Source organism: Danio aesculapii, chromosome 14 (genome assembly GCF_903798145.1).
Source record: "Danio aesculapii chromosome 14, fDanAes4.1, whole genome shotgun sequence".
In the NCBI taxonomy this organism is placed as follows: domain Eukaryota; kingdom Metazoa; phylum Chordata; class Actinopteri; order Cypriniformes; family Danionidae; genus Danio; species Danio aesculapii.
In genome coordinates this window covers 25,431,246-25,450,768 of record NC_079448.1, presented here as the reverse complement: position 1 = coordinate 25,450,768, position 19,523 = coordinate 25,431,246, and the positions used below count along the sequence as shown (strand labels likewise).

The following is a 19,523-nucleotide window of genomic DNA, read 5'->3' as shown; positions in this document are numbered from 1 at the left end:
CCCATTGATATAGTTTTTTTTTTTTTTATATATTTCCCAAATCCATTTTAAGGTCAAAATTATTAGCCTCTTTAAGCTATATATCTTTTCGAAAGTCTACAAAACAAACCATCCTTATATATTTATTAGTCTCCACTTTCCTTCCTAATCTGTAACTGCCTCTCTGGCTATACCACTAACTGTACTCTCTCTCTCTCAAAAAAAACAAAAAAACACCACATTACTAATGCTTTGCTTCTTAGACTTTACACACCTGAAACTTGCCTATAGCACTTGTTCACTGCTGTTCTTATAGTTGTGTAAATTGTTTCCTTGTCCTCATTTGTAAGTCGCTTTGGATAAAAGCGTCTGCTAAATGACTAAATGTAAATGTAATGTAAATAAATATTAACTTGCCTAATTACCCTAACCTGCCTAGTTAACCTAATTAACCTAGTTAAGCCTTTAAATGTCACTTTAAGCTATATAGAAGTGTCTTGAGAAATATCTAGTCAAATATTATTTACTGTCATCATGGCAAAGACAAAATAAATCACTTATTAGAAATGGGTTATTAAAACTATTATGATTAGAAATGTGTTGAAAAAAATCTTCTCTGTTAAACAGAAATTGGGGGAAAAAATTAAATAGGGGGGCTAATAATTCTGACTTCAACTGTATATTGTGTTTTTTTTTTATGTGTATGTGTGTGTGTTTGTTTTATACAGACATAAAACATTTATAAAAGCAGTTGACTTGCTTTTTATGAATCACCAAGGACCACAAATTCAGCTTCAATTCTTTGTTAGTATGCTAGTGAAGTCAATCTTTGGTGACCTGAGGGTGTGCATATTAACAGCTAATTTTTCTTTATGGGTGAACTCACTTTAACCTTCAGTTGTCACTTCAATCTTCAACTGTCAACATCAGGGGGTGAAACTAAATATTACATGAGCCCATTTTTCCAAATTATTAGCAGGGTTTCACAACCCTTTTAGCAGCATTTAAAACTGCCATCAACACAATTTTAAATCTTATTAACTCCAAATCCAATCAGCAATGGCAATAGGAATATGAAGTAAATATCGAAAGGTGAATTAAAAAAATACTTATACTCTATAATAAAGAGTATCTATAATACCCGATTTATGCTCACTGAGGATGCACATATCTTGCCGCCATCCATACTTGCTGTCTACGGTTACGTAATGATCATGTGTGAGGGGTTTGACAAATCAGAGAACTACACAATATTCCAGAAAACAGTTTTCAAAATGCTCTGATAACCCCAAGCTGAAATTGCCAAAGTAGTGTGGATGTCAGGTGCAACCGCAACAAAACCTACACTACCTGACAAATGTCTTGTCGTCAATCCCAGTTTGTAAGAGCAACAAATAATAACTTGACTTCTAGTTGATCATTTGAAAAAGTGGCAAAAGGTAGTCAGTCAAGTTTGGTGAAGGAAAAATCATGGTTTGGGGTTACACTCAGTATGGGGGCATACGAGAGATCTGCAGAGTGGATGGCAACATCAACAGCCTGAGGTATCAAGACATTAGCGCAGCCCATTACATTACCAACCACAAGAGAGGGCGAATTCTTCAACAGGATAGTGCTTCTTCTCATACTTCATCACATCAAAGTTCATGAAAGCAAAGAAGGTCAAGATGCTCCAGGATTGGCCAGCCCAGTCACCAGACATGAACATTATTGAGCATGTCTGGGGTAATCTAGAGGTCTTTGTCTTTCATTTAAGCCACTTCTAATACCAAATGATCAACTAGAAGTCAAGTTATTATTTATTGTTCCTAAAACTTGGATCAGCGACAAGACTTTTGTCAGGTAGTGCATACATTTTAAAATGAAAACTGGTGTAAACATTGCCTTCATGTGTTTAAACATTCTGCTTTTCATTGAAGGCAATTTTTTCATCAATTCTTTTCACTTTTAAATACAACTTTCTTTTTTAAAAGTACTGCTTATTAATAGTTAGTTAGACAGTTCTAGAGGTTAATTTTAGATCTGTGATTACAGTATGTTTTACAGAATTTGGTCCAGCATTAACATGCTGTTCAGAATACTAATAAACAGCCAAAATGCAAGCTAATGAGCAAGAGGAAAAATTGCTCCCCATACAAAAGTGTTAACTCTTTGTCTAAAATATCCACATCACACTACATTAAACACTTTTCTGAGCTATTTGTGCTTGTATTGTTGTGTTTTGGTGAACCCAAAGCACTGAAAATGTCCTGTTTTGTTTGAATGTGCCAATATGAGGTTTGATGAGGAGTGACGTGTGGACAAGAGTGAGAAATGAAGAGCAGCGTTTGCCACTTACGCTGGCGTGATTTGCACTTTCATCGCCGCCTCTGTCCTCCCGCTCGGCCGTCTCCAGCTAGTCAATTAAAAGAATGAGAGAGAGCTGTCAGCGAGTAATATGTCACACACTCACACACCGTTCACACTAGACAAACCGCAGGCCAGGAAGTAAAATCACAAGGCTGACACGGCGAGAGTTGAAGGTCAGGTTTGCAAATGGATTTCTGTAAATGCCAAATAAGCAGCGAAAGCTCCGCAGCATTTGTCCTGCTCAATGAAACTCTAATGAAGCGCAGTTTAATCGGTAGCCGTTTCAAGCACCTCTGCCGAGATTAGTAACGCAACCTGATGCTGACGGAATATTTAGCGGCGTTCGCCAAGGCAAGCAGCACTATTGTTATCGCTCGTGCTTGTGGTGAGGGATTTGAACAAACCCCAAATCCAAGTATTAAACTTTGGATTAGCGCCATCTGGGCTACATACATGAAAGATATCTCAAATCACTCGGCTTGTAGAGCTGAGGCATGTTATTACTTTTGGAAGTGATCTGATTTTGTTCTGGCGATGATAAAATAGGTGGAGAAATCCCTTGAAAGAGCTAGACCATATCTAGATGGCAGAGTATTATAGACTCTGGGCATACAGAGGGCCTTGGGGATGCCAAATATAATAATATATTAAAAAATATTAAAATCATGAAAATGCTGGCAAGCGCCAGTGGCAAGTTTTAGAGGGGCAAGCGCCAATAACATTTTCTTCATAAAATGCAAACGCTTTGTATTAAGCAGATAGCTTTAGCTCTCAAGTCTGTAAAAATGAATCATTTATATTTTAGAACAGACACTATACAGCGTGTACACCTTTGGCTACATAATTTAATAAATTGTATCATTTTAAATTAAAATAATGGGGTAGGGAACTAAAATAATTAATGAAAAAGAAAGTTTACTTTTATTTGCATAATTTACTTAGAATATAAAAAAATAAACAAATAAACATGTGATTACCATATTATCTGACAAGGTCACATTTTTACAGTAAATATAAAAAAGCATTGGTGTACATAATTGATAATTGATTTTAAATAGTCTACATTTAGCATTAAATAAAAGAAAACATTTACAAATATTATAAACAAATGTTAATTCCTCTCATTACACATTAAACAGAATTCAAATTTGATTAAAAACTTAGCGTGAGAAATAAAAGGGTCACTTTTGTAAAGGGGAAGTTCAAGCATTTAAATAAATAGACCATTTTGAGAGATGCAAACGATAACAATGGTCCTGACATATATCCTGTTTTACATTTCCATAGCATCCAGAAAGAGTCCATAGAATACGAAACATACAAATAAAAATTTTACAATAAACACAAAAATTAACAAAAGATGCAACTAAACATACCTTATGAGTGAATATGAGGAAACATGTAATCTGTAAATCTTGCATTTTGCATCCTGAGGTGAGTTTGAAACTTTTGGCTTATCAAACTCCACCTGAGGTATGCATATTAATGATTTCAGAGCTTTTATAATGATCTCAAAGCTGCATGAGTCTGGGTTGTCTGCTGCACATCAGGTCTGGATGGATGAATGACCTAAAGTAGGCTTACATGCAAATGTGGAGGCCCATGAGTCTCGTGACAGTTTGTTTTGTCCTCTGATTCACCCATTGTCCACCGGGGTTTTACACTCAAGGCATATATATGAGAACGGGGAAACAGATGTCTGAGGCTCACAGTATGCTCCTTTCCATGTACCGACCTTTATTTATTCCACTATGCCTTGGTATATCCACATTTTCATTATTTCCGGCTTGTTATCAAACTATTTCATAAGTGTAACAAGAGGCAATTCAATCATAACTTAATGTTAAAACAGCGATCATAACATTATTTATAAATATGTGGCTCTTTTTCGATTCTTTGAAGCTATAAAAATTAAAAATGCAAAACAGGAAATGTGTTGGGACCATTGTTGTTGTTTACATCCCTCAAAAAAGTCTATAGGGCTCCTAAAAAAAGCACTTTCATACCGGAAAATATGCAAATTTAGCAGTAAACTTAAGTAAAAGATCACCAGGGATTTTACTCCTTTTTAATGCAGCGAGCTGTTTTTTGACATTCTACAAATCTCAGACAGTCATTCTAGGATTGGAAGAAAATGATTAATAAAGTTGATCACAGCAGGAGACGGAAGAGCAAACACTGAGACGTGCACGTCCAGGCTGATGTACGACATCCACAACGCATTCATCTAGCAAAAAACAATAAACTGCTCTCGCCAGCGATGGCCACAGATCTATAGGAGGAACGGCTGCGTTCAAATTGATTTTCATTTCTTCCATTAATGAGTCTGTCTCAGGTGATTCATCAGTGCACATGCTGATGCCTTGAACTCTCCTTCAGCACGGATCAGTGGTGCCCAGATAAATTCACCCGCCGAGTGCCAATCAAACCCGACTCACTGCCGTACCACATGCAGACTTTGCTCCTTCTCTTCCTGCTCGGAATTATGAGTAGCCGGCCAACCATTTCCAAAATGATTAGTCTTGGAGGTGATAAACCCAAACTTAACCTAAAACGATGCGTTCCACAGTACCAGATAAGGAAAAAAACGGAGATAACAACATCTGTCTGAACAAGATAACAGGGTATCACATTTTTGGGCGTGCACCGTTTAGCCTTCTCAAATTGCCATTACCTTTTGGAAGTTCAATTTGAAACTGAATTAAATGTCACTTTTTCTAAGTTCATATTTGGAGAGTTTTTCGGATTGTTCATGTGGAATAGTGCCGTGAGCAGCGCAGTGGTCAGGTTGTCGTGAATAAGAGCTATGTGGGAGACAGCGGTGGTGACATGCGGTTAATTGAAAGAGGCTTGTCGTCGCCGCTGGTGTGGCGAATGTGTGCTGGAGCTACAGAGGTGCCATTAGTTTTCATTAGTGTCTGCTGCAGCCAGTGCTGGAGAATTCATGCGCTGATGCTACTGAAGACTGGAAATCCTTACAGAGAACCAAATACTGAATTGTTTTGCATTTTCTGCTCTGACTTTTAGGAACACTGCTGATTCGTCAGCATGTTAGCATATCCAAGAACGTTTAAAAGTTAAAACTTTGGAATAGTGTTATGAATATAACATTGGTATGAATAAAAACGTCTTATATATAGTATCTAGAGTACAACAATTTAACCTATACAAACTTAAACTATAGATCATAAATATAGAGAAACTGAAAATTCTCTCTCTCTCTCTCCATATATATATATATATATATATATATATATATATATATATATATATATACAACAGTTCTGTCTGGTTCTCCAATCCGATTGGCTGATAGCCAAGCTATATTTTGCAATAACAGCCCTCGTACATCCTCCTCATCCTTTCGTATTACTTTGCCCACATAGAGTGAACAGATCAATAAACTTACTACACTTTGAGAAACATTGCAGCTGTTGGACAACATCATGTACTTTTGAGGCTATTTCAGGCAAGAATGTAGTTATTTAGATTGTAACTGTGCAGTTTATTTATAAGGATAGTGCCTATTTTAAATATTTATAATTTTGAAGATACAACACGTCTGCGTCCATCAGGGTGCCATACTAAGCAGAGCAAAGACAGTCGACATTCTGCCACAAGATGGCGACAGACACCACTAAATAAGCCCATAGAGGAGAAAAACAGCGATATTTCAAAAGACAGCTGATCAAATCATTATAAAACAGGTAAGTGACATTCTAAGTCGATCTCTCTCTTTTGTGTGTTGTAGTGCTGTACTTATACCATAGTAATCTGGAAGTGTTTGCATTGCTTTGGCTTTTTTGGGGTTAATTATTGTGAACCCCCCATTGCAACAGAGAAATACTGGGAAATGTCTCTAGACTGATGGCATTTCATGATATTCAGCCTAATAATCTTAAAATGTGAGCAAAATCACCTGTTTTGTCATTACTTTAGATATTACGCTAGAGAATCATTCAAACACTAGCTCTAAAGTGACGTTTGTGAATGAGCAACGGTTTCTGCTGTTCTGACATCAGCTGCAGATGTGAATGAATGGTGGAAGAAAGTAGTACCTAATACAAAGGAATTTTATGACTCTGCGTGTTTGATTTTCTTTTTTAAATACACGATTATGCCAAAGAAATGTTGTATAAACGCAATATCAAACGAGAAGCAGTACGGTATGGCTGTATATTGTCACTGGTGGGACACTAAGGCACTCGCTCTGCAGCCTTGTGCCAACGCACGCCTCCTACCAGTGCCGATATACAGTCATATCGCACTGGAACTCGTGTGATACTGCTCATATATATGGATGTATGTGTGTTTGTGATATATAGAGATAAATAAACGCATAAATAATAATAATAATAATAATAATAATAATAATAATAATAATAAACATTCAATGGATTTGGGCCTGGAGTGATTACAGAAATGCTGTTTTATATTGTTTAAAAACAATTACTAATCTTAAAATTCTTTCCAAAATGTACAGTTATTACACATATTTTACTTATGGGTTAAAGTATCTTCATCAATATAAAGAATTAAAAATATACAACTGCAAATGTGTTAATTAGAATTTTGTGGCTGCACTGTGATCCTTCAATTTATCTTCAGAATGATTCTAGTTCTAAAATATGCTTGAAAAGATGTTTTTTTGTGAATAAAACATTAGTGATACTGAATGATTTTTAAGAGGGTGTCTTCAGAAATTTATTATAGAAATTTAAGACAGTCGGTATTGTTAGTCAGACCTTCTCAGGTTACATGAACCCCCAAAATCTAAATTGATTCACTTTTGAATCATTTTAATGCTTGAAAATGTCCTAATATGATATGATCAATCAATTTATGAATACACTATATATATATATTTATATATATATATATATATATATATATATATATATATATATATATATATATATATATATATATATATATATATTATAGACTTAATTTATTAATCTATTTTTGTGGCCATTTATTATTTATTAGTAAAAAACAGATTGTTGACACTGTTCAAAACACATTACCTGCATTATTTTTCAAGCATCCCAACTGCATAATTTTGGTCTAATCTCTGAACTTTTGTCTTAATAAACGGCATTCGAACGACTGCTTCCTTGTAAATAGAGAGCCTAACGCAAGAATTTCACACTGTTTTATTTTGTTTCCAACACCGGGACTCATCCGGAGCTCATGTTATTTTAATTAGAGCGTGGGGAATCAGATATTGCTGTTCTGATCTGAATCCCCGGAGAGCGTTCAGCAGGACAGACTCATTAATACACACCGTCCTCAAACCGACAGCCGTCTCATCTCTCCTTTTCCTCCTCATCAGACAAAACACACTGAATCCAGACAGAGTTAAAAGAACAAAGACGCAACAGAAGAGCTCCAGACAGAGAGACAGACATCTGTTACTCACGGGCAGCGCGTGTGATGTGGGAAAAGCTTGAATCCGATCTTTCAGGGTCTGGATCTGGCTTTCGAGCTGTTGTTTTTCCTCTGAGTTCTTCTCCAGCTCCATTTCCCTCAGTTTCAGATCCTCACGAAGCTTGAGCAGTTGCTAGAGAAATGACACAAAGGAAATGCGAGGATATTAAAAACACATAACCAGAGATGAGTTTTATAAGAAGCTCAAAAGGCCTGTCGCCGAACGTGGATAAGATCATGAGTATTTAAAGAGAACACACGCTGAGCACAATCGCTTTGATGGCACTTTGGGCTGCTTCATTAAACTGAATGGTAGGATGTGTGAGTATCTTTGGCCTTGTTTCCACCTGGTATTAACAGTGATCAGATTACAAGTGATCAGCCGAGATGCATTAGCAATTTCTACTGGTATTACCAAGCATCCAAAGGCCATGGCTGTGTCGGAAACCGCCTACTACTCAGTAGGTACTGCATTTGAATTTAAACGTACTACTCAACCGTTAGAAAAGTATGTTCTATACAGTATGAATGTGAGAAGTATAATTGGAATTCAGACGTACTACATCATTTTTTCATGGTCACGTGACCTACCTGCGTCAGTTGCATCGCTTCAGTCCCATTCATGAATTCTCTCATGGGATAGCGCAGCGTGCATAGAATGAGCACTTCAGAATCTCGCCGGAAGTAGTAGGTCATACGGGTACTTCTCGCATACTGATTTTAGCGTACTGTATAGTATGGAAGTATGCGGTTTCGGATGCAGCTCATGTCTAGAGTTTCCTCACTTTCATAAGAAAAAAAAGTGCTTCAAATTTGCTTCATTCATGTCTTTCGTGTTTGGTGTGAGCCCAGCTGTGTTGGCTAATCAGAAAGGAGAAAACAGCAGGATCGCTAACGTCATGAGGCTAAAACTGTACATGTAGTTTTGGAAAATTTTCACTCCAGCAGGAGTTTTCAGAAAGTTTCAGTTTCCCAATACTGGGAATACCATTGTTCATAATAATAATAATAATAATAACAAAAAATATATAAAATTTTTTTTATAAATAAATAAAATAAATAAATAAATAAATAAATACTACTACTAATAATAATACTACCTTTTATTTATGTAGCGCTTATCTAGACACTCAAAGCACTTTATACAATGGGAGAATCTCCTCATCCACCACCATTGTGCAGCATCCACCTGGATGACGCGACGGCAGCCATATTGCGCCAGACCGCACACCACACACCACACACCACACACCAGCTGATTGGTGGAGAGGAGACAGAGTGATGAAGCCAATTATGATATGGGGATGGTTAGGAGGCCATGATGGACAGAGTGGGCAAATTTGGCCAGGATGCCGGGGTTAAACCCCTACTCTTTTTTCGAAGGACATCCTGGGATTTTTAACGACCACAGAGAGTCAGGACCTCAGTTTAACATCCCATCCGAAAGACGGACGTCTCATCCGAAAGACGGATGATGCTCATGAGGTTCATCATCATCAAAGTAGAGTACCTGATGGTTTCCCCCTTCAGTGTTTATCATTGTGCACAGAAGAAGTAGTAACTGCTTCATTCCGGATATTTTCAGGGATGTCATTATAGACCTACCAAGGCTATTGTGTATATAACATAATGATATTGTGTAGTCTTACAATGTGCGCCAATGAAATCGTTTTAAATGTGTGTGGCTGTGCACAGTTTTTCTGCTCTTACAATTGCATGTCACGACCACGTTCAATAATACATGGAATACCAATTTCGCATGGACAAACATCGAAACCACATAATAAATAAGTGTGGTTTAGAAAAATACCCGTTTGTGTTGATAGGGTCTTATTCCGTCAGTTTAACTTTGAGACTTTAGCAGGAGTGCCCAGGAATTATCAAAAGCATGTTAATTGGCTTATGAGTGAGCGGGAAAGCAAGCAAATACAGAAGATGTTGATGGAAACTGCTATTATGTACAGAATTATGGAAAAAATTAACTATTAGATCAACTTAAAAAGGTTTTTTTAACTAAATTAACTTTAAAATATTAATAAAGTTGAAGTTTTTTACAGTGTATTTTAGTACAACACACAAATACCTTGTTTCGATACAACCAATAATGATCGAGTGTTTGGTCAGTAAAGCTATTCAATCATGTTTTCAACTATATCTGGGAGTCATTGAAAATGGATAAGCTCAACACATTTTACACCTATTTATATCAATATTTACACTAACACTTGTTATCGAGTTGACAAAAACTTACATTTAAACTACTTGTAAATGAAAAACTTCGCTAACAACCAAGCAGTGCAACTGGTTAGCATGAACCAGTATAACTGTATCATCTTAACCCAAAAAACATTGATCATTCAAATGTTGCAGTGCATTCTGATTATTTCAGAAGCAACTTAAGTCAAGCAGAGTCCATGTTTTTTTTTTTGCAGGGCTCTTAAAAGTGTGAAATGTATTTTCAAGGTCTGCTGCCTCTGACATCCCAGCTCAGGATACTATTTGTGCCAGCAGGATTCAAAATGAACACTCACAAAGTGCCAAATTAGTTTCAACATTGGCTATGGTGAGTACATACTGTAATCGCCAGTTGGCCAGTACTTAAATACATCGAATGAAAGGCAGACTGTGGTTGATGTAAATAGCTTTGTTTCCATCCACCTATTTTTCTGCGAGTTTTTGGAATATCGAATTAAAAACTGCTTAATGGCAATGCCAAGATTCATTTTGAAAATCACAGAAAAAAATGTATACACAAAACTGAGTAGGATAAACTTATATCTGATAAATGAGAATAAACTACAATGAACGCTTTTCACAAGACTGTTATGACGCGTTTAACATTCATCATAATCTTAAATCCTTGCAAGTTGTTAATACTTAGAATAAAAAAAAAACAACAACAACGTATGAACATTTATATGTATTTATGAATGTATTATTTCATCTTTGCATCAAATTACAAAAAACACATTATCGCATATGCGAGGTGTTTCAAATGCAGTGTCTATGGGGCTGAGAGTAAATGTTTACGTTATTCTCTCCTCTGGCTGTCGTCATTAGTCTCACACAAGTTTTCTTTTCTTTTTCTGAAAGTCTTGATAACACCATTGTCGAGTTTTTTTCTTTTATTGTTTCAGCAAATAGGATCGTAAAAAATATTTGTTGTACTCTCCCATTCACTGCGCTCTAAGTTTACCCAGCTATGGCGCCTTTCTCTACAGAGAAACCAGGAAATGTAAAAAGGGTCTATGGACACACATTTAATGAATAAATTTCAACATGCACATTAAAAAAGTCATGTGATTTTGTTTTAATAGACCATGAGTGCGATGGGATGATATTTGGCGCCAGTTTATCAGGAAGTGACGATTTTGTTCTCTTTGACTCAATGGATGAAAATGGTGTTTTATTAACAAACGTTTTATACAATAATCTAGTTTTGCATAGAAATTTAATTCACATCTTTGGATGGAAACTTAACTAATGATGTGCATGACTGAAATCAAGCAAATTTGGCAAACATAACGACAACAAACGCATTTTCGCTAGTTCATTACACACTGCAAAAAGGATGACTTGAGTACTTTTCAAGGAAATACTATGGCTCTATCTTGAAAGCTTAAGCAGTTGACTTCTTGCCATGCTGCCCTGAGAGGTAGTGACTCTGGAAGCAGCATTTGTGGATGAAGGTTCCTCATAAAACTGATTTCAGACAGACTTATGAGACAGCCTAAAGATTTAATCCTGCTCGACAATATAGTTGGTGATAACTAATGGATTATTTGCTCATACACAATACCAACTTCTAAGTAGCGATGCTATTAAAAGTGGAAAACGCTGGTCAAAAACTCACATTTACACACAAAAATAGAACGCACAAGATTGTGGGATATCAAAGTTAGCGAAAGATACATCTATGCTGCCTTCAAATTTCAATTAGAAGAAGGTACTTCCAGAAATAGGAAGTGGAGCAGAATTTCTTCCGGCCTTGGAATGCTGCCTTCGAAGCTCAATTTAAAGCTTTTGGACAGAGACTATATAATTCTTTCTAAATTAAGGGTTTTTTGCCATTTGCTCATTGAAATAAATAAATAAATACTCAGATTTTAACAGTAAAAATCATACAAATATAAGTTTTTGTTATTATTTATTGTGAATAACCATATACTGACATCCACAGAATTCCCTGTGTTACCTGAAACGTGAAGTTTTCTGTTAAAATAAAAGTTTCTTCTTTTTTCCCTTCATCAATAACGTACAATAGGACTTTGGTTTAAATATTATGTTGTTAAATAATGTTTGTTGCATTAATTTAGCTTTGTGGGTATGTGACAATGTGTACTTTCCATATACTATTTTATATTTTCAAATCTTTCGAGAAAGCTAGTTGTAATGAGCTTTGACATTGTATCACACAGTTTTTTTTAACTTTATGTCCACTACAATGTCATATTTTAAACTTTAGTTGATGTGTAATGTAGCTGTGTGAACGTAAACAACATCTCTGAATGTAATATGCTCAAAGTTCAGTGCAAAAGGAGAGATTGGCTTTAACAAAGTTAGCTTAGCAAAGCCTGCAGCCAATGAAGTTTGGGGACTACGAAAAAATACATCTGGGTTAGTGAGATCACAAACGCTTCAGGTTACGTGCATTTATGTAAAGCACTTTGATTTATGTAAAGCACTTTGAATTGCCACTGTGTATGAAATGGGCTATATAAATAAACTTGCCTTGCCTTGCATTTACCACACGCATACACGCCGCACAGTGAAGGGGCGTGTCCAGAGGCACTATAATGTTATAGCAAAGAAAGCTAAAATGCCATCCAAATGCTGCTATTTTCAGAGAGCTTCTTCTGTTTCTGTATTTGGGATTCCAAAGGACATGACACAAAAAGAGGAGTGTTTACAATTTAATTTTAATTATGTTCTAGAGAATTATAAAAAAAGATATAGCTCTAGCATTTGACAAAGGACAGCTTCCAGAAACTCTACAGTTCAGTGCTGGATTCGGCTAAAACTCCGCAAAGAAGGAGAAGCTCCAACCATGATAGAAGAAGCTGTGGACTGAGTCACAACCTGTAAGTATTGTTATTTGTTCAAATGGATCAATTATATGCATAGTTTCTTGCATTAGGGGAAACAGGAACTGCAGTTTGGCACCGTTAACAATTTAGCTACAAATTCATGTTGATCCCTTAAAACACCCACAGTATGTAGCAGCACTGCAGTGTCTCTCTATGAGGCCGCGTTCTACATCTCAAATAACAAACTTGCAAAAGATATGTGAACATTTCATATTACTTACACATGCTTATAACCTAAATATATATGAAAGACATTAGTCAGATTTTATCTTAGAGAGCAGGCATGAGGTTCAGTTGTGTCCTCTTCATTTTATGTCTAATTCAGGCTCACACTGGCATGGTTATACTGACCGACAGTATTTGCACAGCATAGGCACAGCGCATGCTAGTAAAATCGTGACTGGACGTGACGCTTCCTGGTGACGTGGAGCGGATTCGCGATTCACAGCACATCAGCTGACCAAACAGAGCCTCTTGAGGGTAGGCTTTCGTAGGAACTAGGGCAGTCGTTTTTATGTTAGCTGAGTAGCTGTATATAATGAGCACACATTGCTTTACATCTTATAAACAGAACCAAGCCTTAATATTTCACTCTGGACCACCCCTTTAAATCCATAAAACTACAATATTCACTAACATATTTTCTGTGGTAAAGTTCTGGCAACCACAGCTGTTATTCTTTATCTCAATGGTGTAAGTAACCAGTGAAAATTGTTGCTAAGTAAATCCAACACTTTTTTTTCCCAATATGTCTTAAAGTAACTGCTACTGAGCTAAATAGGAGTGCTGACATATAGATAGCATCACGTATTATGTACTGTATACATCCTTGACCTGGACATTATACAATGGCCAAATATGCCATCTTATGCTGACTATTCACTAGGCTTGCTATCAAATAATTCAATCTCAGGTGTTATGACTGTGTTGAATAAGGCTTTATTTGATTACCTCCAGCTCATAAAGACGTTTCAACAATCTGCACCTCATATGACAGCTGTTCCCCGACCTCCAGAGGTGCCGTGCCAGTGACATTCAGAAAGGAGAGGGAAAATATTTGGACGGTGTGCATTTCAGACGGAGACGAGTAAATAGATTTTGTGCCTTGAGGATGTTTGTATGTCTGTAGCGGCGCAGGTGAGGGACTGATTAAATCCAAAGCTGGATACACACACACACAAGCTCTGTGCTGCCAGCGGCCAATATCAGCAGTAGTGCGTGTGTGTGTATGTGTGTCTGCCGGACTATGTAAATGAGTATATAAAAGGATGTGTCTATCAGCATAAGAATGATTCATACATTGAGAAGATGTGCTGTGTGTGATGTATTATTACTGCTCAATCCTACTAGAAAAGACCAAATGCGTTGATGTAAATTGCTGTGCATTGTGTGATCGAGTGTTATGATACGCCAAAGTGTTTGACTTATTGAGGAGTGTGCTATTATTATTATTATTATTATTATTATCAGTGTATCAGTGATGGCAATAACAGCACTGTAAATATACAGCGTTACTAACGACGATACTTTTTTCAGTAATGAGTAATCAAATGAATTGCAGTTTCCCCCGTTACAAAGCCGTTCCCATTATTGACAATAAATTGCGCGTTACTATGATTGAGGACACAAGCAGCGTCTCTTTCAGCCATAGGACCTCTCTTTCTCTAGGGTGGGTGTGTTTGTTCGAGGCTGGGGCGGGACACCTAATCAAACGGTGATGATGATAGGTGTCTGAAAAGCAAGGTTGTTTATGTTAATATTTATAATGATAATTATATGTTGAATTCGATGGTTGTCTCTCACATTGTCCCACAACAACATTAAAATAGTGTAGATTCGTGTACAATGTTTTATATTTATTTGGTCACACTTTATTTTGATGGTCCGTTTGTTGAATTTAAGTTTCATTGCAACTAATTCTCATTAGATTATAAGTAGACTGTTAGATTGGGGTTAGGGTTAGGGTTATGGTTAGTGTAAGCTGACATGTACTTGCAAAGTTTCTTATAGTCAGTTAAATGTCTGTTGAAGGAGCAGTATCAGCAGACATTAACTAATACAGTCTAGTTTATAATCAAATGGAACATCAAAATAAAGTGTTACCCTTTTACAATGATGTAACTCAGGTACTAACTCAGTTACTATTTGTGAGAAGTTACTAGTTACTATTACTAAGGAATATTTTTACAATTATTTTCAGTGATAATTCTTATCAATGGTGAAAAATGTTTTTAAAATGGTATATTTCATTGTAAACATATTTCAAAATATTTCTGCTATTACAGTATATAGTTGATCAAATACGTTCAGCCCAAAATTTGAGATTCCATAGAAAAATGTAAATAAGCTTTTTTTCCCAACTTTATTATTATTATTATGGTCAAAGTCAGGAAGCAGACAGGAATAAACAATAAAACAAAGCAAGGGTCAAACACGGCAAGACAAGACAGAGGAAACGAGTCGCAATGTTTACAGTACAGTTTAACAAGACTCAGCACTGATAAAATAGTCCTTGTAATCAGTTAATAACAGCTTCAGCTGCGAATGTTAGCAATCGGAACAGGTGTGAGTGTGTGGTGCATGACTGGAACTGTAGTCCATGTAACAGAAGATTTGTAATTCTTTAGCAATCTGTGTTTTAACTAGCGATCTGCAAGAATTAAATCACAGGTGAATGTGACACATACAGAAGTAACACAAATGACTCCGGTATTACTGTGGAAGCAAATTACTTAACATCTTTCTTACAATGCGTCACCTCAAATGTTCTAAGTTTCTAAGCATGCTAATTTGTTGACAAACCTAACAAAACAGATGCCACGAGCTGCTCAACACCGCTCTGATTCCTCATTACTGATCCTGCTCAACATTCAAAAGCCAGGAGCGATCAGAGCTACATAAGCTGTGCTGATGTAACCTTTTTGTTTGCCTTCATGCCCTGCTCCTCATGAATAAATCAGTCCGAGGGTGAGTTTAACACACTCTGAGTAGCAGGAGCGAAAACATCTCCACAGCCTCACATGCAATTTCAGACTGATTCAACTCTGAGAAATGGCCTGCGCTGCTCACTTCATGCGACAGAATAACATGCCGTCTTTACAGGCTGGATTGAGATCAGTGAGCACTTCAGCTTCTAAACTCAAACAAATCGTTCAGCGTATGCCTCGCATGTGACCCGTGCAGCGAGTTCATCTCATGGCGCAGCAATGTTCAATATGTGCAATCCCATTAGGGCTCATTAGCAGCAAGCGCACACCTTCAAAGTGAGACAAACGCCCCTTTCAGAAAGAGTCTCCTTCATGGCTTAATAACGCCAAGGTGGCAGGGTCAAAAGACGTGTGGGACATCTGTATGTGCTGGAATTACAGGATGCAAATGAGGACATTTTATTGATAGACGCAGGGTGATCAGATATATCAGGATGGATACATAAAGTGCTGCTTGAAAATTTGTGAACCACTAGCAGAATCGATGAAAATTAAATGGATTTGAATAAAATAAGAGAGATCGTTTTTTTTTTTTTGTTCTGTTCAGAGAAGGGCTGCAAGACATTGGGAAAATCTCATACTGCGATATTTTATTTTTCTGCTGTAAATATTGTGGTATGAACACAGTTTCACAAGATGGTTTCCTGGGGAGCCTAACAGTATTCAGGTAAAGAAATTGAATAACCACATTAGGAAAAAATGCTTTTTTTAACTTTGCTTTGTCTCATTTCCAGTCCAAAAATCAAACTAATTCTTATATAAAATATTTTTGTTTTCACCATCAGAAGAAAAAAGTTAAAATTAAGAGTTTTTTCTTAAAACAAGCTAAATTAAGTGAGTGAAATAATGTTGTTTTCACTTTGAAAGACATTTGAACAAGAAACAAGACAAAAATGAAGTAATTTTTTTTTGGCATAAATCATATAAATTCTGTATAAATACAATGATTAAATACAATCCTGTAGCTCCCGCTCAACTGTAATGCAGACTCATATCTTTGTGATGTGTGGATATCGATGCTAAAACAATATATTGTGTAGCCCTAGTGCAGTGTAAGATTTTTTACATAAGAGATACATAAAAGATTTACGTTATGGGAAATTAATAAACCTTGTGTGAAATTGGGGATTTTTTTATCCACTCTGGGGTGATTTTGAGTCTTATTTGGCCATAACTTTCTCTATTTTACCAAATAATATGATTTTTGCTGACAAATATTATTTTCACACATATGTTGGGAAAATACTCTGGAAATTTTCAAAAAAATTAACATCAAACTGGGCAAATTTACCACCCTTTCGTTAAGTTCGTGACCCGTTTTTGCCCCGTTGACTTCTAATATGCTGGTTTTCCTTGTTGGGAAGAAGTAACATTTAAAATTTTCAACAGTCAACGGTTGCAGTGCAAAAAAAGCTTAATTTCTGCATTCCATATGGAATGTAGTCTGTGTGTGTGGGTGTGTGAAAGAGAGAGAGACCTTAGCACATTTACCTTGATATGCCTGAGAAAATCAAAATAAGCACACCTCAGCTCAGTAGTAAACATAGTAAGTGTATTTATTCACACACACTATAATCTGTTGTTTTACTCCATAGAACTCCACATAAAAGCCAGAATTTATTTTGCAAAGGCCTATCTAAAGGGTCAATGCTGCCAACTGATGATCAACAGTAAAAATTACACATTTTACCTCTTCCCAACAGGGAAAACTGCCAGCAATCAAGAATACATCATGGTTGTCGCTACATTCATTCTTCTATGGCGGGGCGCCTCACCAAAATTGATCCCCGCCACGGCTACATTACAGCTTCTCATTCAAAACCTTCAGTTGTTGCTGTTTTTCTTATATAACAGGTTATAATTGCACCAAAACATTCAAATGAAAGTGAAGTATAACAGAGCAAACTTTTCTGTGAACGTAGTAGTGCTGCATTATTTGTTTACCCTTTAAGCTTGCATGCTGACTGACTGACAGGGCTACGCGATGCGTAAGGCCAGCAAAAACGGCGTAGCTTTCAGTTAAGATGAACACGGTTTCCATATTAAACTTTATTTATAGATAAAAGTCTATGGTTACGCATACAATGAATTTATCTTGCTGGAGTTTATAGTCGTTTCACTTTACTTCAATACACACCAATGCCTTTCTGTAGGTCTTTTGGAGACGTTTATAAATATTCCTAGCAAATCTAATAAATGTTGAAGATGTACTCGTTCCATAAACAATTGCACTTCAGCAGCATTTATTTGAGAGCGCACAAGAAAATCTGCACATATTTGAGTACGTGCAAGAAGTTTTGTTCACAAACAGAGGAGCAAGCAAAGAGATTCACATCCTCGTATCACATAAATGTGATCTCGACTTATAATACTGTGCTCACATCATTTGTCATTGAAATAATGCCATGGGTAGTAGGAAGATCTGTGTAAAAGGCCTGCCACCACAACTGGAAAAAATCCTAGAGAAAACACTGTACATGATTATATGGTGTCATGGCTTTGCAATCAATATAATGGAAGTCAATGAGGCAAAAAGAGCCATGAACATAACGAAAGGGTAGTAAACTTGAACAGTACACAAGGGTTAAAATAACCTATTCTTTTTAATACCGCATGTGGTTTCCTGTTGATATATGACATTTTTTTCTGCTCTGCAGTGGCTGCCATATCACCCTGCAGCCCAAGATAGTTACTCACTAAAGCTAAGCAGGGCTGAGCCTGGTGAGTACCTGGATGGGTGACCACATGGGAAAATTAGGTTGCTGTTGGAAGTGGTGTTAGTAAGGCCAGCAGGGGGTACTTAACCTGTGGTCTGTGTACAGTATATACAGCTCTGGAAAGAAAATTAAGAGACTACTTAACAATTCTCACCGTTTCTGGACCTGTTTTTGAGCATTTCAGCAAAGATTTGTTTTTCGGTATTGGTTATTCAAACCAGTATCCAAGATGCTTTACTGAAGGTTGAGACTCTTCGATTTAGCGATTATTTGAGATTCGATACATATCTTCTAATGTTGATTGATATTTTTTTTATCTTGTTATAACTATAGTACATTGCTTTTGCATCTGAATTCATCTCCTCTGCACACTTTATCACTGACACAAAAATAACAAGCACCGCCATCGCTAACTGCAGCTTGATCGATATGGAAATGTGATTGAATGGTAATTTTGCTCTTCAAAATACACAATGACAAGAGTGGCTACCCCTGATTAGGCATTTTTTGCATGACAAAAGACTACTATTGCTGAGAAAGGAAGAATTTTTAGAAAAAAAAAATAATAATACAGGATAAAACCTGACTATCCTGGGAAAATAGGACGTCTGATCTCTTAAATATATACATTAAAGAGGGGCTCAAAGATAGACAGGACTTGCATGAGACAGATTTATCCCAAGTTTGTGTTATGGTTAGGAAAACAATGTTGCTTAAAATCACCCTCAGAACTCTGGGTCACTCTAAGTAGTGCATAACTATGAAGAAAAGAAGATGATTACAAGAGACTGTTCTAAAAATATCACCGGTGCTAAAAAGAAGACGAAATAACATTTGATAATGGAGATGAAAGGTTGGGGTGGGAAAGGATACACTTTAGGCAAACTAAATTTCCATTCTATATGCTGTAACCCTCGTGTGTTTAATGCCTTGTTAGTCTGTGTGTGTGTGTGTGTGATTGATGACCTGGATGA

At 36.5% G+C, this 19,523-nt stretch overlaps 1 protein-coding gene across 4 annotated transcripts in view; it reads right to left on the bottom strand.

Annotated features, from left to right (window-relative positions):
- enox2 (ecto-NOX disulfide-thiol exchanger 2) overlaps positions 1 to 19,523 on the bottom strand; it is a 412,131-nt gene that overhangs the window by 18,933 nt on the left and 373,675 nt on the right. For all 4 annotated transcript variants that reach the window (XM_056472047.1, XM_056472048.1, XM_056472050.1 and 1 more), the window contains 2 exons: positions 7,751 to 7,891; positions 2,318 to 2,374 (listed from right to left, as the gene is read on the bottom strand). In XM_056472047.1, coding sequence (XP_056328022.1) covers positions 2,318 to 2,374; positions 7,751 to 7,891 — 198 coding nt within the window. The remainder of the gene's footprint in view (positions 1 to 2,317; positions 2,375 to 7,750; positions 7,892 to 19,523) is intronic.